The sequence below is a fragment of the Callithrix jacchus genome, chromosome 4 (genome assembly GCF_049354715.1).
Source record: "Callithrix jacchus isolate 240 chromosome 4, calJac240_pri, whole genome shotgun sequence".
Taxonomy (NCBI): Eukaryota; Metazoa; Chordata; class Mammalia; order Primates; family Cebidae; genus Callithrix; species Callithrix jacchus.
In genome coordinates this window covers 113,699,712-113,722,415 of record NC_133505.1, presented here as the reverse complement: position 1 = coordinate 113,722,415, position 22,704 = coordinate 113,699,712, and the positions used below count along the sequence as shown (strand labels likewise).

Here is a 22,704-nt window from a genome sequence, read left to right as displayed (position 1 = left end):
AAGTCAGTCTATCTAGGGGCCAGGCACAGTGGCTGACACCTGTAATACAAGCACTTTGGGAGGCCAAGGTGGGTGGATCACCTGAGGTCAGGAGTTCAAGACCAGCCTGGCCAACATGGTGAAACCCCATCTCTACTAAAAATACAAAAATTAGTGGGGCATGGTGGTGGGCACCTGTAATCCCAGCTACTGAGAAGGCTGAGGCAGAAGAATCGCTTGAACCCAGGAGGCGGACGCTGCAGTGAGATGAGATTACACCACTGTACTCCAGCCTGGGAGACAGAACGAGACTCCGTTTCAAAAAAAAAAAAAAGAAATCTATCTGATGTATACAATATGTTTCTCAATGGCAATGAAAAAGTTTGGGGAGGGGGGTGTGAATGTGTAGTGGGTGTGTGTCCTATATTGATAAGGACTTCACTGAAGCTGTCCTAAACTTACAGAGTAAAAATCATCATCCCCTAGCCTAGAGCTTCTCCAACTTCAGTATGCACAAGAATGCTGTGGCAATACCATTAAAATGCAGCTTGGATTCAGGAGGTCTGGGTGGGACCTGGGATTCTGAATTCTTAACAGGGGCCCAGGCAGTGTCCCCACTGCCAGTGAGTGGGCCACATTTTGAACAGTGAGGGGCTACAGAAAACCTGGACATGAAAGATCCGGCCACGGCCACGAGAGCTGTATTTTGTGAATCTTGAACCAGGGCACAGGGTCTGAGGAAAGGTTTGGGTTTTGTTCCCGGAGCCAGAGGCAGTCTGGGGATCACACTAGGATGCTGAAGATTCATGCCTCCCGGGACATTCTCAAACAACAGAGTAGGTCCCAAACTCAGCTTCTGAGGACACATTGCTGGTAAACTGGATCAGCTGAAGCTGCTACTGTACTCAAATCTCTTTTCTCCCAGACCACTGGAAATCAATGTTAATGCACTGATTTTGCAAATTTGTTTTCTGCCTACATATTTTCTCTCCTTTAATTAGAAGCCATAATCTCTTGTTAGGGTAAGGGCAGTTAAGAGGCTGAGCCCTGAACCCCAGCACATCTTGGGACCCACTTCAGCTTGCAGGCCCCATGGGGGCTTGGAGATGGGGTTGCCTGGTCTTTAATATTCTGGTACAAGTGTCAGCCCTCCTTTGACTTGCACTACTCCCACTGGGACTTTGAAAAAGAGATATTGTAGTATGTATATAATATATGAGAACAAAAGGGAAATGTAACCAGAGAATACAGGAAGCCCCAAGGCTGTCTTGTTGATGACTAATCTGTTCAGCATCAGAACTTGAGGGAAATTCGAGCATGGGGGATGAACATGCAGAGTGGAGGGGAGAAGAGGAAGAGGGCTCTGAGCAGGTGACTGGGACCTGAAGGGAAGTAAGGCTAGGGAGAAATTCCAGGGGCCAGATGGCCAAAGAATTTTTATGAACTGAAACATCATATTTAATTTTAAATTTTTCATAGTGCTGTGACATAAATGCCCTTCACTAACTTGAATTTTCAGCGAAATTTGCTGCATGTAACATGCATGCACCCATGAAGACACACACTACTGCCTGTTTAGAGATTCAGAAGCTCCAAGGTGCTGACACAATTTGCAGGTCTGGGTTCAGAAAACTCACCCCACTTTAGGGCCAACTTGAAGGGTGTTATTATGCCACGTCACTGGGGATACCCTCATAGGCATACTGCAGTACAGGTCCAGAGACCCTGCCTGTCCCCTGACCTTGCCTTCTTAGCTTCCAAAGAGAAGGAGGTGGGAGGGGAGACAGGAAACAAGGCAGGGGGCAGAGGGGATGGGATGTGGGTAGAGGCAGGGTAGGGGCAGAGGTGGGATAGAGGGTGTGGGGTGACTAGGGGGTGGGGGCAAGACCCACTAAAAGGAGTGGCCATGTCTCTAGAACAGGATGAGCAGTGAAACAAAATTACATCACAAGACAATAACCACAGCGTGCATAAACAAGAATTACCCAAACTCACTAGGCAAGGATTTATCTCACAGACCGAAGCTGCTGTATCTGCTAACAAGCATTCACAAATGACAAAAGCAACAAGCAAGTGGCAAAGGAAGACTCATAGAACACAGAAATAGTCAATCCTGCTTAGACAGCTTGATTATGTATTTGTGAACCTCTTGTTTGTGACTTTTATTTCACATGTGTATTAAAGATGGCAAAAATTACTCTCAGTTCACATCATGGGAATTAAATATGTCAATAATTCATGTGGCATTCTCAAAAGAGTGGCACCATTTCCAAATGCTGGGCCACCTGAACTCACTTGAAGACCACTGATTTATGAAAACAGACAAAACAGGTGAAATAGAGAAGGCTTTGCAAATCTTGGGACATATGGTCATCACATGATAGCCAAGGTGCCCATGTCTGTCTGTGAGTATAATGCCACCGACAAAGAATGCCCCCAATACAGCCCTGAGTCCCAGCCAGGAAATAAGAAAACTTTCCCATGGAGATCCAATTGCTCACTCCAAAGTTATTTCCTTCCCCTTCATTTACTGAAAACTATTGCAGGGGCTGGGGGTTTGGGGAACTCTAGGTCCCAAAGCATGACAGGCACCCTCTGAGTCTAGCCCTGCTTTCCCAGAAACTCATGACGAGGCCTCATGGTATCACACATCTCAGGGGAAAGGGGACAGCTGTGGATATGCTAGCTTAGTGCATCTCTCTGAGCACAGAGGCTTCCTTCATGCCCCCAACGTACTTTTTGGGGTGCTTCCATTACATGGTACTTTAGCTGCTTTTGAGACAGTTTTCCACTGTGTTTTAAAAGCCAGTCCTGGCATGTCTGTAAACATCAGTTCATATTCCTGGAATAAATCCTTTTTGTGTTCCATCCTACTACCCACAGGGGTACAGATGGCATGTTTTATGTGGTGGCCACTATTTACAATTCAACCCCATGGAGGCCCATGAGATGCCACAAACGTAGCCCACACAGGAAGACAGCCCCTTGGGCAGAGACATTTGTCCCAACAGGCCAGGAGTGCCAGGAAAGAACACACCTTCAAAGTACACAGGGTGCCTCTGCCACTGACTCCCATTCTCCGTTCAGGGCATCCCCAGAAGGCACACTGGGAGGCAGGCTTTGCCCAAGTGTCAGCGGAATACACATGGCCAGTGGCCGTAGCAGAGAAAACAGCATACGAAATGCCCAAAATTGGCTGCAGAGTTTAAAACATCAACAAAGCAAATCCTTCCCGACCAGGAAGGCTTACCACATTCATTTGCATGTTCATGAGCATCTGCTAGCCGAGTATCAATGTATCCTTCTTTCTCTTCTGATGGACAGCCATTAATCACAGCAGATCTGCCCTTGTCAGTATCTCAATAAACGGATAATGAAAGCAGGGTTTTTTTTGTTGTTGTTGGGGAAGAGGGAGGGAAGGGGAGAAGAATCACTTCACCCAGAAGAACATTGTGAAGAAGCCCACTGTTGCCTCTGTCTCAGACTAAGTTAGCATTTGCTGAAAATGCCAACAGATTGCTTCTCGAGTTTGAGTTGTGCAGACAGCAAAAGCTTATTTTGCTTAAAATCACTTGGTTGGTTTAGGCATTTAGAACGTCTCTATGTAATCTGGATTAAGAGGTTCTTGTTGGGTTTTACTGGTTTAGCATAAATCAGGATGTAACTGGAATAGACCCCTTCACATAACCGGAGCCTTTAGGCCATTAATGAAGGAAAATTTGCTCTTTGTTTGTGTTGCATTTTTAGTGGATTCTCCTTCCTTCCTTCTTCCTTTCTTTTCTTTTCCTTTTTTTTTTAACACGGCTTAGTTGCTATGCAGAGGCTTAGCGCTCCTGCATGAGGATCAGTTCCAGACTTTGGTTTGATTTGAAACAAGCCAAGCAAATTTGCCTGAATGTGATTTCAAAAGGTTTTCCTATTTTCCTATTTCTCTCATCAGGAGATTGAAGGATGCTGAGAAGCAAGTCACTATTTGAGTTCAAATAAAGCTGGTCTGATTTTCTCAAGTATTTGGTATGATTCAGTGGACATTGTTCGGATAGACAACCCCTGCTCCTCGGAAACACTGCACTAGCTCTCCAATCTGGACTGAGTCTCAGGAAGCTAATTTCAAAAGGCAGATTACTTGTAATTGCAGATCAAATCTTTTTCTTCCATTTTTACTTTTGTTTCAGTCTTTCTTTTACCCATTCTGTATGTCATGTGGACTAGATGTGACTCAAAAAGTTAATGGAAATTGCTCTCATCTTAATTTAGGAAAAAGAGAGAGAGAGAGAGCGATGAGTGTAATTTGCGGATCTGAGCACAGGTCATTACAGGTGTGTTATAGTAGTGTATTCATGAGCCCCCTGGGACAGGCATGCTGAGCTATCCAATAACTTTCTTAATGTGTAATTACACACCATTGGACTCTAATTGATTAATTGAAAAGAGAATGTAGGCAGATGTGAGGGCAAGACTTCTGCTGCTCATTAAATGAATATGTCCTTGCTTCTCTTTAATAAATTAAGTGGAACTACTCAAAAGCAATTAAGTCAGTAGTGAAATTCATTAAATTTTAAATAATTATTGGTATTAAATTCTGCAATAAAATTCAAGACTTTATATAGTTATATTTCAAAAAGAAGTATGATTATTCTATGGGGTCAATTTAGCAGAATGGGGGTTCCAAAGAAAACTACATATTGGACCCACTGATATTCTGTGTGGAAATCACATACAGAGAGAAAAAGACACAGAAGGGGGAAGAAGCTCTGGAAGCACTGCCTGCCCTGCTAGACCAGCCAGAGCATACGTGTCACCTAAATTCAGGAATGTAGTCGTGTTTCCAAAGTAATTTCCAAAGTGTTTCTTTCATTTAAAATTCAATCTAGTTTCAAAAAGATGACAAACACTTACTTTTAAACCTAGTGTCTTGACTACAATATTTGATACCTTCTCTAGTAGCTAAATTCAAACATACACATGAATATGGGGAGTTGAGAACAAACTGGATAAATTTCTTTCCAGGCCCTACTCTCATATGGGAAACAAACTTGGGCTACTGGGGTATGGGGAAAGGACGAGATTGCAATAGTTTCGAGAGCTGTCAGAGCCCATAGGTGGCTGCCACAGCTTCTGCTTCTATTCATTCTACTCCACAACTCAGAAATAATGTCAAAGAGAAACTCAGCTGAGCCACTGCTGCCGCATTCCAGACATTCCTGACAACTCCCTAGACACAGGAGAGACCTTGGAGTCTGGGCTGAGTGTGGGAAATTGCCAAGAGAGAGACGCACCGGGATGGCGTGTCCATTCATTCATACAGTCAATATTTCTTGGGTGTCTATTCAAAGGCTTTATTAAGATGATTTTATACACATTATATAATTTAACTACATAATTTAATAATATAAAGTTAAGTATATAATGATCTTGTAAAAACTAGGAGTTGAAATCTGTAAAAATCTAGTTCATTTCATGCTCATCCAAAATGATTTTGTGCCCTGCACACAGTAGGCACCCAATAAAAGCTTGCTGACTGGATAGATGAAATTGATGATGTGGATTTTGTGGTAAACATGATGGTATATAGCACTTGCAAAAAGTTCTCTATTTAATTTATGGAAAGTAATACTTTAGTCAGGATAACCTAAGAGCAGATGATAATGGCAGCTGAGACTGATGAAGAGCTGATTCTAAGGCCCTTATGCCCAGACTTCAGCTCCAACCTCAGTGTCCTTAACAGTCCTGTCATTTCTTTCTTGCAACAGAAAACTTAAAATGTAAACCCATGAATTGCGGTCTTTTTTTTTTTAAACAGTAGATTCAACCACACATTTTTTTTAAACTTGTATTTCAAAATCTAAACATAACTTTGCATGGTTAGTTTCATCCTCTAAAATGTAATCCTTGTATTGTCATTGTTTGCAGGGGCTAACACGCGAATGAAGTGAGACTCAGTCTCCTAGCAGCAAGGCTGCAGGGCCACTGCATCCTGGAGGCACAGTCACATCATGGGCCCTGTGAGAGGCCCCACGCTGCAGCCTTGAGCAGACACAGCACGTAGGGAGGTATGTGGCTCTTCCCATTCCCGTAGGAGGAAAGGCATTTTACATAGACCCTAATTCCTGTTGGAAGAGAAAAATTCCAATCCTCACACATATTGTAATTTTAGAAAGCATAACTAAAGCTAAAACTAAATTAGACAAAATAGATATATTAAGCTCAGAAAGAAAAAAGCCAGGACAGGGGAAAGACATTAGTCTCAATTTCTGTTTGCATGTTTTCTTACCATAATAGGCAACTTATTGTCCCACAGCTTATTTTAATCTTGAACACGACCTTGATAATCTGTGTATGGGCAGCCCAACTATTTCAAAGAGGAGCTCTAATCAAGGGAAGATGCTCTTGAGTTTTGACTAAATGACATTTTGCCCATATTCTTGTGGATTTTTATTTGTTCATTTTTACGACTGAAAAAATTCCAAAATGTGTTCCAGACATCTAAGCCAGAAAAAAGGAAAACCGATTTATCAAATCAGTAACAAGTACCTAACTGACATATTCTGAAACTTGTCACCATAGAAACAAAAAAGATGACCCCAAAAAGTGGGTGCTTATGTTCATCTTCAAAAGAAAGTCAGGATTTTAAATGGTCAGGTAATTAGAATAATTAAGGAATGTGGGATTTTAAGAAATTTAAATCGGGAGGTTAGCAACCTCCTTTTTTTCCTCAAAATTCATCTATGTTAATCCAATGTTCTACCTTTATAAACCCAGCAAATTAAATAAAATGTTTTTTATATGATGAAGATCTTGAATATATTTAGGATTACTATTGAATAAATACCAGTTCTGTCTAGAATCCTGTACATGTGCAAAGTATAAAGAATAAGCTAAATCCATATGATCGAAAGCTGTATATCATAAGATTCTTCATTTCTAAAAACAAGGACTCAGACTACTCATATGAGTTTTATTTGTTAGTATTTCCTTCTCTTAAAAATTGAATACAAAAGGATTTCTCTTTATTAGTTGCATTTTATTGAGCACTTACTAAATGACAACCATACTACATATATCATCTCATTTAGCTTTTACAGCAGCCTTAAATTGCACATAAGGTTATTCTTTCTGTTTTACAGATGCAAAAACTGACCATCCCAAAGCCACAAATCCAGTAACTCACATAGCCAGGAAGTGATTCCAGGACATATGCACTATGTGGTCTCCATGTTGTTTTCAGAGGGAAGAGGTTACTGCATTCCGCATACTGAAGACTCTGTCCACATTTAAGAATCTTTCTTTCCTATTTTGCATTTATATAGTTTAATCATACTGATCCCTGAATCACTCTGGATCACAAATATTTTTAAACTTCAGTTGCTTGCTTCTACTTTGATCTTGTTTTTCCCACTGCACACAATTAGTTACTTAAAACTGTTATCCAAAATCTAAACTTAACAGGAAAATTAGCTTCAGATGAAATCTTTGCCAGTTATTTACATTAAGATGGTCGTAAAAACTTGATGACCAACATTTCTGGACAGTCGTTTGCAGAGTCACTTTCCTGCCTTTCCAGCTGTTAGAAGTCTTTGTCCGCCTCACAGCGTGCCTGGACTGTTCTAACCACCTTCTAGAAGTCTCCCTGCTCCCCTCCGCCAACCTATGAAAGCAGTGCTTTCACAATAGTACTTCCTGGCTCAGGTACCTAACAGAGATCCCTGGAGCCAACACACCAAATGTAAAGTTAGCTGCTTAGCTGTTACTGTTTTTATTAACTGACCACAACCTACCAAATTAATTTTATTTTCGCCATTCACAAAATGATGCTAGCACAAGCAGTTTCCCAACTGGTCCCCATATGCATGATGCATACCCCGCCTCATCATGATTCCACATTTTCTCTTTCTCTGGGATGCCCTTCCATTGCTACCTTCCCTCCAAGGGCGAGCCAGACCAACCTTCATCGCCTCTGCGGACCTATTCCTGATGACTCCAGGCCATCATTTCTTCCCTATCAAATGGCCTTTACTTCCTTATTGCACACATACATATTTTCATATGTATTTCTATTGTCTAATCACCATGCCACCCCATTTGGCACTTTACGCTAGAAGTACATTGTTCATATAAGCATAGTTTGTAAACTTTTTTTTTTAGTTCTCCTTGTCTAGCCCAAATTTGTAAACTTCTTATGAGACGAATGCACATTTTACATCACACTTCGTTTGTACTGCAACACATAACTTTTAAGCTTAGCCCTGGGGAGACAGTAGGTACCTAAAAAATACATGTCAATTGAAAGACAAATGTCTTCAAAATGTGGGTCACACACACACCCCCCCATAACCACCCACTCTCATGTGAATTCTACTTTTTGAGATGTACCCATGACATTAAACACACAGATATTTTTTAAGGCTTTCAATCTCTACAGATACTGTCTTCATGCAGTGTATACAAAAGAATAAATTAGAGCTATAAGAAACAACTCAGACCAACTAAACCAGGGAGAATATATCCCTTGAGAAAAGGTCTTTTTGGTTTGAAATATCAAGACTGGCTGTCTCCACTGATGCAGCTCAATTTTCAACTTGGCTGATTTGATGACAGTCAGAACATTGTTTAAAAATCAAAACGCATGAAGGCTAAGGAAAAATGAAAATAACAATTCCGTTACAACTTAATTTTTCCATGTTATATATTTTTATGTATTCATATGTAAACATTAAATTAGTATAGAAAAAAATACTGCATAAATGTTTGAGATGAGTTAAATGCCATAGACTCATAAATACTTCAGTAACGCTTTTGTTCATTTTTTTTTTCCTATGTATAAATACCCACATTTCTACATGGGATATACAAATCTGCCCTCATGTATTGTATTTTATATGCGTATCTATGCAATAATATTGCATATTTTCAGAATTCAAGCTAGCTGGCAAGTACATAAATATTTCCCTAAGCCAAAAATGGTGTTTCACTGGGAGTTCTCTACACAATTACCAGACAATTTGGAACTTAAAAGCATCACTGACTGAAATAGCTATATAATGAAGGGCCCCAAATATTTCATGTATCTTAGCATCTGAACACTTTTTATGTGAAAGCCTTATCCTAGCTCATTTTCAATATTCAAATATTGCCTCCCTTCCCATCTCAGGCTTTGCCACTTAAAAATGTTTATGTGTTTCTTTTTTCCTCCCTGTTCATGTAGAGAAATGTATAGCACATCCTGCTACAATATCAAAATTAGGTTCAAATTTTCCATTCAAAGGAAACCAAAAATGAGATCAGAACACCAAAAAACACAGAGTATTTCACATGGTTAAGTCTGAGGCATAACTTTTCCTATACAATTTGATATACTGAATCTGGATCATAAAATTCTAAAGTATAGATAATATACCTATATGTACTTTGTCTGTTCTGTAGATTGGGTACCTCTCTAAGAGATGGTGGCAGTGGTGGAGATGGATAAGGTCATCCTAATCTATAGAAACATACTTTATCCTAATGAAATCTATAGCTTGTTTTATTGAGAGAGACAGAGAAAGAATATTGCTCATCTACCAATGTATCTCCATGAATTTTCAAGAGAAATATTGATGGATACACAATCCAAAATAGAACACAAAGCAATTTTCTGGATAATTAAGGTAAAAGTAAAGTTTCTTATTTTAAACCCAGATTATCTGGGGTATGTCTTAATTGATTTAACATTTCACTTGCAAGAATGAACAAGCCATCTATCAGCTACACTGAAGGAAAAGTGAATAGCATTAAAATGCTCAGCCAAGATAGCCAGAGGCCAACCTCCAGCTGCCTCACCAGTGGCTGACGTGCAATCCAGAACCAACTCATAAGCATTTCATTTGTACCTGAACTAGAACCAGAAAGATATGTTATTGCATACATTCATTCAACAAATAATTCTTAAGTGTCCACCTCCATGGTTCATTGAATCTATATTACCATTGGTTGTTACAATGCCATTATTTTAATACCACAGGGAAAAAAAAACCTGGCAATTAAACAATGACAGGTCATCAATTGTAATATATAACTCCCATTTCTGAAATATTAAAATGTTAGGGGGGAAAGTGCCTCTCAGAATTCATGAAAAATGGTGTGAGCTAAGCATGGTTCTCAGGGATCCACCTATGAACAAGAGAGACAAGGCTCTTGACACACAAAGCTCTCAGTCAGGGGAGACTCATCTAGAATTAAAAGAGATTGGGTACTGTTCTCTAGCAAAAGAGTTCCTGGTAGCATGTAGCTCTCCAGAAAGAGGCCAGAAGAGTAGGGAGTATACAAAAAAATACAATTAGGAAAGATATTTTAAGCCAAAATGCAATGAAATACATTATTTTGAAGAATCTTGTTTTCCTGAACCTGCTCATTTGAAGCTTAACCATGGGCTGCTATCTTTCTTCTCCTCTTTTAAAATTCCCTCTTACCAGTCCTCCCATCTCTAATTTCTTGCCTCTCTTATTACTTGCATATGTCACTCTTCTCCACCTCAAATTTTTTTTATACTCTTTTCCTTTTTCTCTCAAGAGACTTTCATTAGCTTGTTCTTCTAACCATAAACTAAGCACATGACTGAATATGATTGATATTAGTTCTGGCTGGTTACTGGTACACTTTAATATTGAAAATTGATATCCTATCTGATTTCCTGGTTTTGCTTGATATATGATCTATAATTTCCTTGAAGCCACTGGAGGTGAATTCTCTTTGGTATTTTAGGTAATTGTTCAGTTCTAGTAATTAAAACAATGAAAGAGAATGTGACTGACCCCCATAGGCTACTTTACGGCCAGAAATCTCAAAAGAAATAGATTAATTCATTCTGAGGAATACAACTCTAACAAACCAAAAGAGTTCAAGCTTCTTTTAAATGGCCTTAGTGATCCTAAAAATTTTTTTTTTAAAAAGTGTCAAAATCTATGGCAGTCAGATTTTTAAAAAGATACTTGAATGTTTATATCACAGTGAAAAATGTATTTTCTATAGTCTAGAGCTGTTCTGTTAATGTCCCAAGTCTACCAAATTAAAAACTACATACCTTAGCTCTGTTCCCTACAATTTATTATGCACTGGAATCTGCAAACATTGCCATGACTTCCTGAATATACTGCCCTTCCTAACATTCCCCATAGATGTTCTTTCTGGCTTCAGAATTCTACCAAAGAATTGTTACTATAAAGAAACTAGAAAGAGTCTTTCTGAATGAATTTCTTAATCCCTTCACTCTACAACCATAGACTGCACTCCTCTGACCCTGGAATGTAAAAATGTGTAAGACCTGGCCCCTACCCTGAGAAGGCAGTGGCATGTGTTGGCCTGAGCACAGGCATGGGCATTTGGTCAGAGATGTGGGTCAAGCCCCAGCTCTGTGCCTGCTCACTGAGCCTCCTGCCCTCCCCCAGGGCAAGGAGCATCCCATCTCTGCATTTTAATTTTCCCACTTCTAAAATGGGAACAGCAATATCTACTTAGAAAAGTTACCGTGAGAATAAAGGGCCTTAAAAGAGATCACATCGCTTGTTCATTGGAGGTACCTCACAAAGGAGGATTTCTTGTCTCCTTCCCTTTGCACAGTATCAGAGGCACATCCATTTGCTTTTTCCTTTGCTTTGCATTCATGTTCTTAGTTGCATACTTTAAGATAAAAAATTTTACAATTAAATAGGCAGAATGAAGAGGTCTGGCTAGGACCATATAGAGAGGTTTCCTTAAGTCTTTTTTGTTTTTTAAGCTTAGTGCTAAGAATTATCTTTGTGCTTGTCCCCTTCATTGTTCAAAAGAAAATTTTGTGGGTTTTCCTTGCAAATGTGCATATGTAAAACTTTCAAGTACTCTGTTGCTAGTAAATTTGGCCAAGTAGTAGTCTATGATGTACTGAAAAGCCAGCAACCTTGGAATATAAATCATCATAATCATAATCACAGCAACACTGATTGAGTGCCAGTTGTTTACCAAAACTGCTTTAAGCACCTTACAGGTAGTCATTCACTTAGACCTCAGGCCAACCCTACCCGATAGCTACGAGTGTCCTCATTTCACACACTAGGATGCAGACACACAGAGATTCGTGATTTGAGCAAGGCTACACAGCCAGTGGGTGGGGTGGAGATTTCTGAATCTGGACAAAATAATCTGGCTTAAGAGTCCAAGTTCTTCACTGCAACAGAATACTATTTTTTGGAAATTTGAGATTCTGCTCCAAAAAGGTATTCAGATATTGCAGTACTTCACTAGTAAGCAACATTTGCTATGTTGCCAACAAGTATCTCTAGTTCCCCGGTCATAAAAAGGCAAGTGGATAGATGTTCAACCCTTTCTCTGAAGTTCTTTTACCCAAATTAAAATATTACATTTGAGTTTTTATCCAAATAAATTGGGAAGAGATTCAAGTTGAAGAATAAAGACAGGTATTCCCATCATATGCCTCAAGATTTTGTTTAAACTAATGCATCCTTCTAGCTCCATTTCATTAATAATAAGACTACTTCATGCCTGTAATCCCAGCACTTTGGGAGGCTGAGGCAGGCAGGTCGCGAGGTCAGAAGATTGAGACCATCCTGGACAACATGGTGAAACCCTGTCTCTACCAAAATACAAAAATTAGCCAGGTGTGGTGGTGCGCACTTGTAACCCCAGCTACTTGGGAGGTTGGGGAGGAGAACTGCTTGAACCCAGGAGGCGGAGATTGCAGTGAGCCGAGTTCATGCCACTGCACTCCAGCCTGGCAACAGAGTGAAACTCCATCTCAAAAAAAAAAAAAAAGGACGACTGGTTGTTGAGCTTTTATTACGTGCTAAGTACACTAAGTGCTTTATATACATGAACTCATTGACTGCTCAAAACAACCCTATGAGGCAGGCAGGTGCTACATTTATCCTCATTATGCTGATGAAGATGCTGAGGCTCAGGAGGGTGAGAAACTTGCCCAGGGTGCACAGCTAGCACATCTGCAGAGAACGGATTTTGACTCTCACTCCTATCCACCAGACCACAGTGCTTCCCTTGGAGAACACACCGTCTTCCATACCTCCTTCTGGCTCCAAGAATCACTGTGATGGACTGTGTGAGAAGCCAGCAGAAAAACCAAACCATTGTACCTCTGACATGTTTATGCATTGGCTCTGAAATGTGAAGGGCAAAGATCCCCCATGCTCTGGAAAGGAGAACCTGACAAATCAAGACTCCTTCCCACAATAAAGCCCCTATATCAGAGCAGAAGCTGGTTAACTCTAGCCCTCCCTCATGTGGCTTCTCTTTCAAATACGGGAATTACAAAGAGAGGTAAATAGGGTTTGCATGGATGGGAGAGGAGGGGAGATGGTCAACTGCGGTCAAGAGGGTCTTTATACAGGAAACGAGAAAGGACCTGAACTACAAGACCATGGCAGAAATGGGAGCCAAGAGGCTGAAGAGTGAGAGCGAAGCAGCAGACACAGCTGGAGAAGAAGGTGAAACTCCAGCACAGACGGGAACAGAGGAATGTGCAGATGAAATATGACTCAAGTGGAATGAATCCATCCCTTCTGCCTATATTAAAGTCTAGATGGTCTTGCTGGAGGGCATAATTATGCCACCTCTATCAGAACTGCCTCTTGCTTAGTCTAAGATTGTGACTTTCATTTCCAGAAAGTTATATTTTTCCAAGATACTTTAGGAAACTATAACCACAGACTAAAGGGATCTGGAAGATGGCTGGGGGGAAAAAAATGGTGAGACAGGCCAAGTTTCTCTAGACAGCAGCCAGTCCCTGGGATTTTCTGGACATTTTACACCTGTGGAGCTATTGCAGTAACTATTGCAGTAAACTGGTACACAGTATACAATGTATGCATACATCAGACACACATGTTTTCTTTGAAGTGATGTGAGTTCTAGTGTGTCATCATGATTTTAATTTTTAGTGCCTGTGCTGCTCAGCTGTAATATCAAAGCAATAGTACGTAAATTCATGTTGAGCCGGGGCATAAATCTGGCTTTCATTAGACCAACAGCATTAAGGGGAGGTCTTCGGTCAATTGCACCTATTCTGAGACACCTACTAAGTTTCAATGAAAAGGGGCAGTTTCTATCACCATTCAGGGCTTCATGTTATAGCTTCATGATCTAGCAGAAAAGTTCTAGCAATGGCTAATATATGGAAGCTATCCAAAATTTCCCCTCACTACTGTGAGAGGCTAACATGTACTGGTGCGTTGGGCTGGGTTGCAAAGACATCCGATCTTATTTTCAAATAAATACACTTGGAACCAGGGGCCTGAGAGTAAAGAAAGTTAAAGTCATCACTGGCACCTTAAGAGCTTTTAAAACTGGGTGTGACTGGCCTAGCTTTACCAAGTTGTGTTGAGCAGGGAAAGAAAAGCACAATATATAACCAAGAGTCATTTGTTTTATGTATGCGTTGTCCCAAAGCTCCAATTCCCAATTCAATCAGTATCAATGGATTCTTTCTAGCCAGAAAAGAGGGATCCTAAAAATTTTACCAAAAAAACCCGCAAAACACCAAAAAACCAAATGTGTCCCTCACAAAAGCAGCAGACATAGCTGAAGCATATATACTTCAGAATAGTACAGCAAAAAAAAAAAAAAAAAAAAAAAAAGGTGGTGGGGGAGGGGGTGTGGGGAAGGAAAATGAAGCATGATTAGTCCTGAGTTGATAATTGTTGAAGCTTGGTAAAAGATACATAGGGTTCATTATATGACTCCCACTACTTCAATTTTGTATACTTAGAAATTTTCCATAATAATGCTTTTAATCCACAAACATGCTAGGAATTCCCATGAAGGAGAATTACTAAAATCCAGACTTGATAGGATGGTGTCAGTTATTGAGACCCCTGCAGATGGGACCGCCTGCCTGTTCACCCCTTAGCCTTCGGATACTCTACACTCGGCCAATCTAGATACTGACCAGAGTGCGGTGCACCTGGCCCATACTTTCCCACCTTCATGCCTGTGCTATTTTCCTCTGTTGGGAACACTCCCTTCCCTTACACTTCCTGCCACTCTCCAAATCCAATCCATGTAAGGCCTGGATCAAAGGTATCCTCCCTTGTTAAGTCTTTAATAACTGCATACAGAAATAATCTCTTCCTCCTCTGTACTCCAAGAACTTTCCTAGTGCTCTTTTGGGGCACAGCTCACTGTGTAATAACAATCATGACTATAAGAAGATGATAATAACAGCAGCTAGTATGTACTGAGTGCTTATTATGTGCCTGGCTCTTTAAATATGTCATAATTTTCTATCCTTATGATATGTTCTGAGGTTATCTCCTTTTATTATCATATTTAACAAAAGATCTGAAGCCCAGAGAGGTCCAAAGGAGTGAAACAGGGATCCAAAGTGTGATGTCATATCAGATACGTTACAATAAATGTTACACCTTTGTGCCTATGATCCTTAGCTATAACACCAGGATGACAGGGTATAAAGTCTACCTGGGGCAAGACCTGAGAGCCTACATTGTTGATGACAATGATACTGTATGAGCCTTATTTCTCCTACTGAATTACATGCTCCTTCAGAAAAGGGACTGTGTCATTATCTATATTGTGTCCCTACTTGCACTGTCTAGTACAATGCCTTATACATAGAAGATGCTCAATAATGTCAGGTTTATGGAACACTGGATTAGCATTGGGTATTTCTACTGCCGAAAGACTACATGCAACTCTTATAATCCACCTGTCAATGTCCACAAAGAAATGAGATGGAAAAATCAGCCCACAGAAAAACAGCATAAGCATCTCTTCTTCTCATCACTTCTGATCACACAGCCACAAAACTAAAATAGTTTCATATTCTCCCTACAATGGCACTATAAGTGACCAGGAAGAATTCTTCCCTGATGCTATTTTTATTTCACCTCCTAGCTGTAAACTCCCTCCTTTTCCCTTTGTAAAACCCTCACCCCTAACAGCCTGAGGAAAAGCCAAAGGGATTCAGACGTTGTCTAGGTGATGACTCAGGAATCTGGAACTGAGGGAGACAGGCTGATTTTACCCTCCTGAGTTTCCTTTCTCTTAGTTCCCCTTTCAAACTTCCTAAGCCTGGCTTTTTTCCAACCAAATAATACTCCATCAGTTGCTGTTATTCTTTGGTTATATTTTGACCTTCTTCCTGAACACAGGAATGTTGTCTGCATTGGTCTTACGAAAACTTGGAGAGTAGGCTCAGAAGTCTTCCATTCCTTCTCAAAACCCTCTCAACTTTCCTTCTCTTCTAGATACAGGTCTTTCCCCTCCAATGACCCAGCTTATGCTATATTTCTGCAAGGTCTTACTCTCAGTGGCTTTCAAAAACTGAGAAAGTCATGGCTGAGGAGCAAGAGTGAGCTCATAACATGCTTATGGTCCTCTTCATTCCAGCTCTGAACACACCTCTCACCAGAGATAAAAGCATTTGAATTTAGGAAAGTCTTCCAGTCCCAGAAGAAACAGGCGGTAATGATAAAGGGACCAAGAATGGAGTTGGAATTTGGGGCAAGGGCTAGTCTCACCCATGGCTGGCTCTAAATATTCCCTTTTCCCGGCTCTTGTAAACCAGGTTGCTATAGTGTTAACATTAGTGTTAACATTACATTTTCTTTTATTGAAAGTTGTTTCTTTTGTCATAAACTTAGATATGCCAGCAAAATGCCCGTGTGTGTGCACATGCACGTGCATGGGTGCAAATGTGTATGCCTATCTATGAAGAGGTAGGTGGGGCCACACTGAATTGTGACATTATCAAATAGTACTCATTTTATCTAATGTCACTCATCTTGACAGGCTTTCATTTTCAAAATTAATAAAAAGCATAAGGAAACTGCTGCACAATCACAAACTAAAGGATCTTGGCCACAAAGCTAAATATCTAGTCATCTGTGTTGTACATTAAGTGTGAAGGCACATATCACAGTTTGGGATTTAAATGGAAAAATCAATACCCTACAGGAAATCTACAGTTGCATAGCAGATTTTTCTATTAGCCAATGCTTTCTTTGTCAGTGCCTTCTGATTACACATACTTGTGTATTCCAGGCATCGATTTTGCTTTGCTTTTGTTTAAGTTACTTAATATTCCTCCCTCTTCCAAGAAGCAGGCATGTGGGGGCAGGGAGCAGGCAGAGACATTATAGAGAGTCAGTAATAAAGTCAAGGCAATGTCCCATCTACCTGGCCAGGGCACTTTCTGTCAGTGCCTGTGGCACAGAGGACTAGTCATCCGGCCACATGCTCCTGATTCTGGGGGCCTGGAAGCACCCTGTGCCCTCAATATTTTCTCCTCCCAGAGCTCCCACGCTTTCTAAACTGGCTACTGCTCTTGCAGCAATCCACGCAAGAAGATGGCAGAACCACCCTTCAGCTAAAAAAGCACTTTGGAGTGGAGCTTGCAATCTTCTCTGACAGATTCTTTAAAAATCTGCTCTAAGCTGCACTAAGAAAACTCCAAGGATTTCCTGTTTCTCTCTTATGAATGAACAAGTCTTTTTCACATAGAGGCATAACTTCTCAGGGCTTCATAACCAGCCAAACACCATCACTTTTCTTACAGCTGAAAAAAATTAAATTTCTCCTTGGAGAAATAAGCTTACTTATGTTTTATTTTGATTCTCCTCTTTCTTTTATCACAGGAAAGTATACTGACCAAAATAAAACATTTCTCACAGTGACTAGAAGGATGAAGATTGTACCAAATTGCTCAAAACCACTGCCAACACAACAATGTGTTTAAGCACAGCAATGACAAAACATCTATTTTCTCCAAAGATAGCTAAAAGAGATGTTCACATACATGTTTTGCTTCCTCCAGTATAAACTGACCACAACCAGGACTCAAGCATGTTCATTTTTCCAACAAATAGACAAAAATTAAATATGGCATGTTACTTTTACCAATTTCTCTAAAAAGAAGTAAGCTACCCCAAAGCATTCTGATACCAAAACACAGCATAATGGCCTCTGTGGTCTTCTGCTGAACAGTCATAGTTACAGAGACAAACATTAAAACTGAAATGAACAAAAAGGGTTTCCTCAGAATAGGTAATGCTAGCAGTACTGGAAGCTTAAGAATCCTAAGATAAACTGTAAAGTAAGATAAATTTTCAGGAAAAAAATTACATTTATAAGCAGCAAATTTGCCTGTGGATTTGTTGGTCAGGGGACTACACACACAGAATGAGAAGTGCAACTGTAACTGTGCAGACTGTAGAAGGAAGGAGGTTCTTGCTGTCCACATGTAGCTACTGCGGCTAGAATGGGTAAGAACTGTATTTTTGTCTCTCCTCCTGCTCTTTGGACACTTTGTTTTTAATGAACAGTTGGTATCAGAGCTAAATCCAAAGACTGTTACATGTGGGATTTCCTAATGCAGAGACCTGGCAGAGCTGTACTATATTCGGCCAAAACAGAAATTAGACTACCTCAAAATGTAACAACTGAGCATCCTCATTCTCTTTCAGTGTTTTCATTTAGTTGGAGCAAATGTTTTGCTTTAATGCAATTGAACAGAAAAGAACATTTAGGGACAACATAGCTAGATCCCTCATAAAGCTTCATTTTTAAAGGGACTGTTTGAATCTCTAAATAAATGACAATTCATTCTCTGTTTACTTTAGGTAAACAGAAAATGCATTGCAGAGCACTCATTTTCAAAAGCTAATCAAGAACATTAGGTCCCAACAGATTCATTTAATAGAAATATAATAGGCATTCCTGCTTGCTTTTCATCTTGTCTGGCTGTAAATGTTAAAATGAACAGCAAATTAACCCTGCATTGGAACAGAGTCTCAATGTCACAGCTGATATCCTCTCTCTCACGACTTGTAAACATCCCCGCACCCTGTCACTGCTTTGACTCCTTCTGCATAGGAGAGACGATTAAGTTTGGCAAGAGAGTGGAGGAATACTTGAATTCTAAAGGGAGTACTGCGTGTCAATTCTGCTATCTTCCCTAGCAGAACAAAATATTACCATGTTGTCTCCTAAAATAGTGTACAATGAGGACGTAGGAGGAGGGGTGAGGGTGAGGTTGTTTTTTCACAAGCTACATATATCAACTGTCTTTCTCTATATTTTTAACTTTACTTGCCATTCTCCAAGTGGCTGCTTATAAACTACTAAACAAAACAAGCTAATAAAGACAGGGCCATTCAAGCTCTATAATCAGATATAAAAGATTTGCAAACAATTTGAGATCTTATAATTAATATTCAGTGATATCAGAATTAGCATTTAGAAATCCATACAGAAAACTATAATATTTCATAAATTATGTAATCATGAACAAACCCTTTCAAAAACTGTTTTCACTGTGCTAAAGTAACATTCTAGACTTGTTGTAAGTATGTTATTCTTACAAGTAGTTCGCAGTTATTCTTGAAGGCAAGCCTTGGAGTTTCCTTAGCATAGTGCTGCTGGGGAAAATTTTCAGCATGTCCATCTTCATCTCTAGCCTGAAGGGAAATATAATGGCCTATTTAGGGACTTACAAATAATGGAAGAAAAAAAGCTAAAAGCATAACAGCTCAGATCATTAAACAAACGGGAATCCAGAAATAACAACAATATTAAGAAGTTTGTTTAAATACGCAGTACGCCTTTTAGGTATCGAAATTTGGGATTTATTTTTGTTTACATTGTTTAGTTTGAACATGCAAATTCACTGTGGTGTAATATTTAAAACAATATCAAGCAAACCAAGATCAAATAATTTTGTTGGCAATTACCACCACCATAGTTTTCCAGTGCGCATTGTTCATTGCACATTTAGGATTATATGACATACATACGTGTTTAAACTTTTTGGCATGCTTAAGCAATCTCTAGATAATGCACTTTTAAAAAATTCTAATAGCAAGGCCATAAGAAAAGCAATCTGCATAATTATATTTTGCATTGTAATACTATTAGAGATAAACTGATTCCCCTCCATTTTTAAATAAAGATCTAAAAGGAGTGTGATCTAGTAAGAACCATGATTCTTCAATCAAATGCAGTAAAAAAATAGATTTAATTTAAAACCTGCATTAAAAGTTACTGGCTTATTTTGATCTACGCTGTTAATTAAGAAAGCTGAAGTTTAAATGGAGACATTAACAGAACCCATTAGCAATACCGCTTGCATACAGTCTTCTTTCTAATCTCCACCGGTTTCTGGTTTGGAGTTGGAGAGAAGGGAGAGGTAGGTGAAAGGGGGCGTGTCTGCAGCACACTCATTAAACCATTCATTTGGGTGATACTTGCACTCCGCTCTGCTCTCATCTCATCTTAGCCCTAACTGCTCTCTCTTTTCTGGCCTCCTGAAATTCACAGCTGAGCTGTCTCCCTCACATATGGCTTGCATATAATTATGCATATTCCATTTTACACTGCATTAAAATGATGAGCTCCTGGCTCCCTGCCAGCTGATTTTTAAAAGCCCCAGCAAAGTAGGAAAAAGGAGAGAAACACAGGGAGAGCCGCACAGGAAGCAGCAGGTAGTTCTGTCTGCTGTCTCTTTAGATAAAATGTATGTCTGGCACCAAGGGAACAGCTGAGAACTACCTGTTGTTATGTATGGATTGAGGGGGAGAAAACAATGAGCATACTCTGTGGCAGAGATGACAATGCTTATGTATTGTTTCTCCTTTAATGGAGCAAAATCTGCCCTGATGAGTGTCACTCAGGGCTCCCTGGCTATACTGGAGCTTGTCATTTTAGAAAGAGATCCTTATTTTGTGCATTTTAGAATGTATTGCTTGTGTTTAATAAAGCTTCTGCTACCTAGCCCAAGAAGGGAACTACATGGAAGTGCAATGTCATGGTCGGTAATATTTAGGCTACGAGAAGTTCATGGGAAATAGAGATTGCTCTGTTTTGGTTCAGTTTTGAGATTTATCAGCATCCCTGGGGCTTGGTGCCTTTTTATTGTACCTTTTTATTCCTACTTAATCAGACTAAAATAAAAATGAAGTTAAAGGATTGGCTATATGTGACAGAGAAAAAACTGTGTTGTCCATGTCCAGTGTCTATCAAGGCACTGAGACAAACGATGTTTCTTCTTACTGCATCAGAACAACTTTGCAGCTATGCCAGAGTTTAAATTAATATAGCTCAAAAGGGTCGCATTTTAAATCCCAACTGGCAAAGGTAGCAGTGGTGTAGATGAAAGAAAGGCAGTTGTAAGAAAGCAGGAAGATGCCGATAGGCAGTGACAATATTAGATTCTTTATAACAAAACGTTAAGCCACTCTGTGAGGTACAGGTCTCTTAAAGACAGAGACCACACCAATTTCATCTTTCTTACTCTGCCATGCCCAGTGCCTTGCTTTTAGTTGATATTTAACAAACATTTAAGTGATGGAAAAAACCCATACGTGGAGAGTAAGTAGACCCTACCATAAACAACTCTGTAGAAAATGCCACCTCAAAATATGCTAAACTTGGTAGTAGCTTTATTATATTCCTGATGCACTATGATACATATGCTTGGAAACACACTTTGCATATAGTTTTCAAGGGCTACTATTTACATATGTATGTCTATATTCAATATATATGTATCTTGTATATAAATATTCATAAGGTGGAATGTGTTTATTATGCATGTACTATGTATACACATTCATACACACCAGATGCCTAGGGATATTTTCAACATTAGTGGCAAAAATACATTCATTTCACTTACATGTAAGGTGCACACAATGTTTTTTGTGTGTTTAAAGGACAAAAAAAAAATCCCTTTATCTAAGATTTGAATGTGCTTTCTCAAAGGGGCTATAGACTTTATCTAAAGCTGCATAATTTATGAGGTTCAATAAAGCAGCATGGAAGAGAAAGGAGAGGGGGATTGGAGAGATTATGAAGTAGAGAGAGAAGGCCCAAAACTTGCTTCTTTATTGAACCATTATGTTCACCTCTGCATCATACTTCCATGGCTCTGGGAATGGCCTGCCCTCTTAACACCCACCCTGACTCCAGAGTCCAAGAAATTCCATCCTTCAGCCATTTGCTGTGTTTCCCCGACATGCCACAGAAATGAAAAGCACACAAAGTGCAAGAAGTTCTGGAACCATCACCTTCACGTGTCTTTGTGCGCAAACATAAGAACTCATGCACACTTCTCACCTCTGTAATCCTCTTTGCAGTGTGAAGTTTTTAATGCGCAGTTTTAACTTACTATGACAGGAATAATTGGAATTCAGTGCATTCATCTAAGGCAGGAATTCTCTACCCCAGCTGCATATTACAATCATTTGGGGTGGTTTTTTTCTTTGGCGTAATATACTGGTGTCTTACCCCCTTCCCTTTCTAAGACTCTGCTTTAATTGAGGCCTGGACACGGGTGGTTTTTTTTTTTTTTAGAAAGCTCTCAGGTAATTGTAATGAAGCAAGGAAGGGCGAGAACTGCTGATCTAAGTAGAGTGCCTATAGCTATCAAGGGGAGGCCCTTGGCATAGCTGCCAGAATGTTCTCTAACCAGGTCCCAGGCCCACTGGAGTGAACCACTGAGCTATGGGAGGGGTATATGCAGGTCGAGAAACCCAGATTCAAAAATCTGAAATCCAACATGCCCCAAAACACAAAGTTTTTTGAATGCCAACAAGATGCTCAAAGGAAGTGTTCATTGGAGCATTTCATGTTTTGAATTTTCAGATTTAGGATGCTCAACCAGTAAGTATATACAATGCAAACATTCCGATATCCCAAACGGTTCTAGTCCCCAGCATTTTGGATAAG

General features: G+C 39.8%; 1 protein-coding gene across 3 annotated transcripts in view; it reads right to left on the bottom strand.

Annotated features, from left to right (window-relative positions):
- SOBP (sine oculis binding protein homolog) overlaps positions 1 to 22,704 on the bottom strand; it is a 167,833-nt gene that overhangs the window by 54,400 nt on the left and 90,729 nt on the right. For 2 of the 3 annotated variants that reach the window (XM_078369894.1, XM_035296444.3), the window contains exon 5: positions 19,341 to 19,436. The exons of the other annotated variant lie outside the window; for it this stretch is intronic. In XM_078369894.1, the coding sequence (XP_078226020.1) occupies positions 19,341 to 19,436 (96 nt within the window). The remainder of the gene's footprint in view (positions 1 to 19,340; positions 19,437 to 22,704) is intronic. 3 annotated transcript variants of the gene reach the window in all.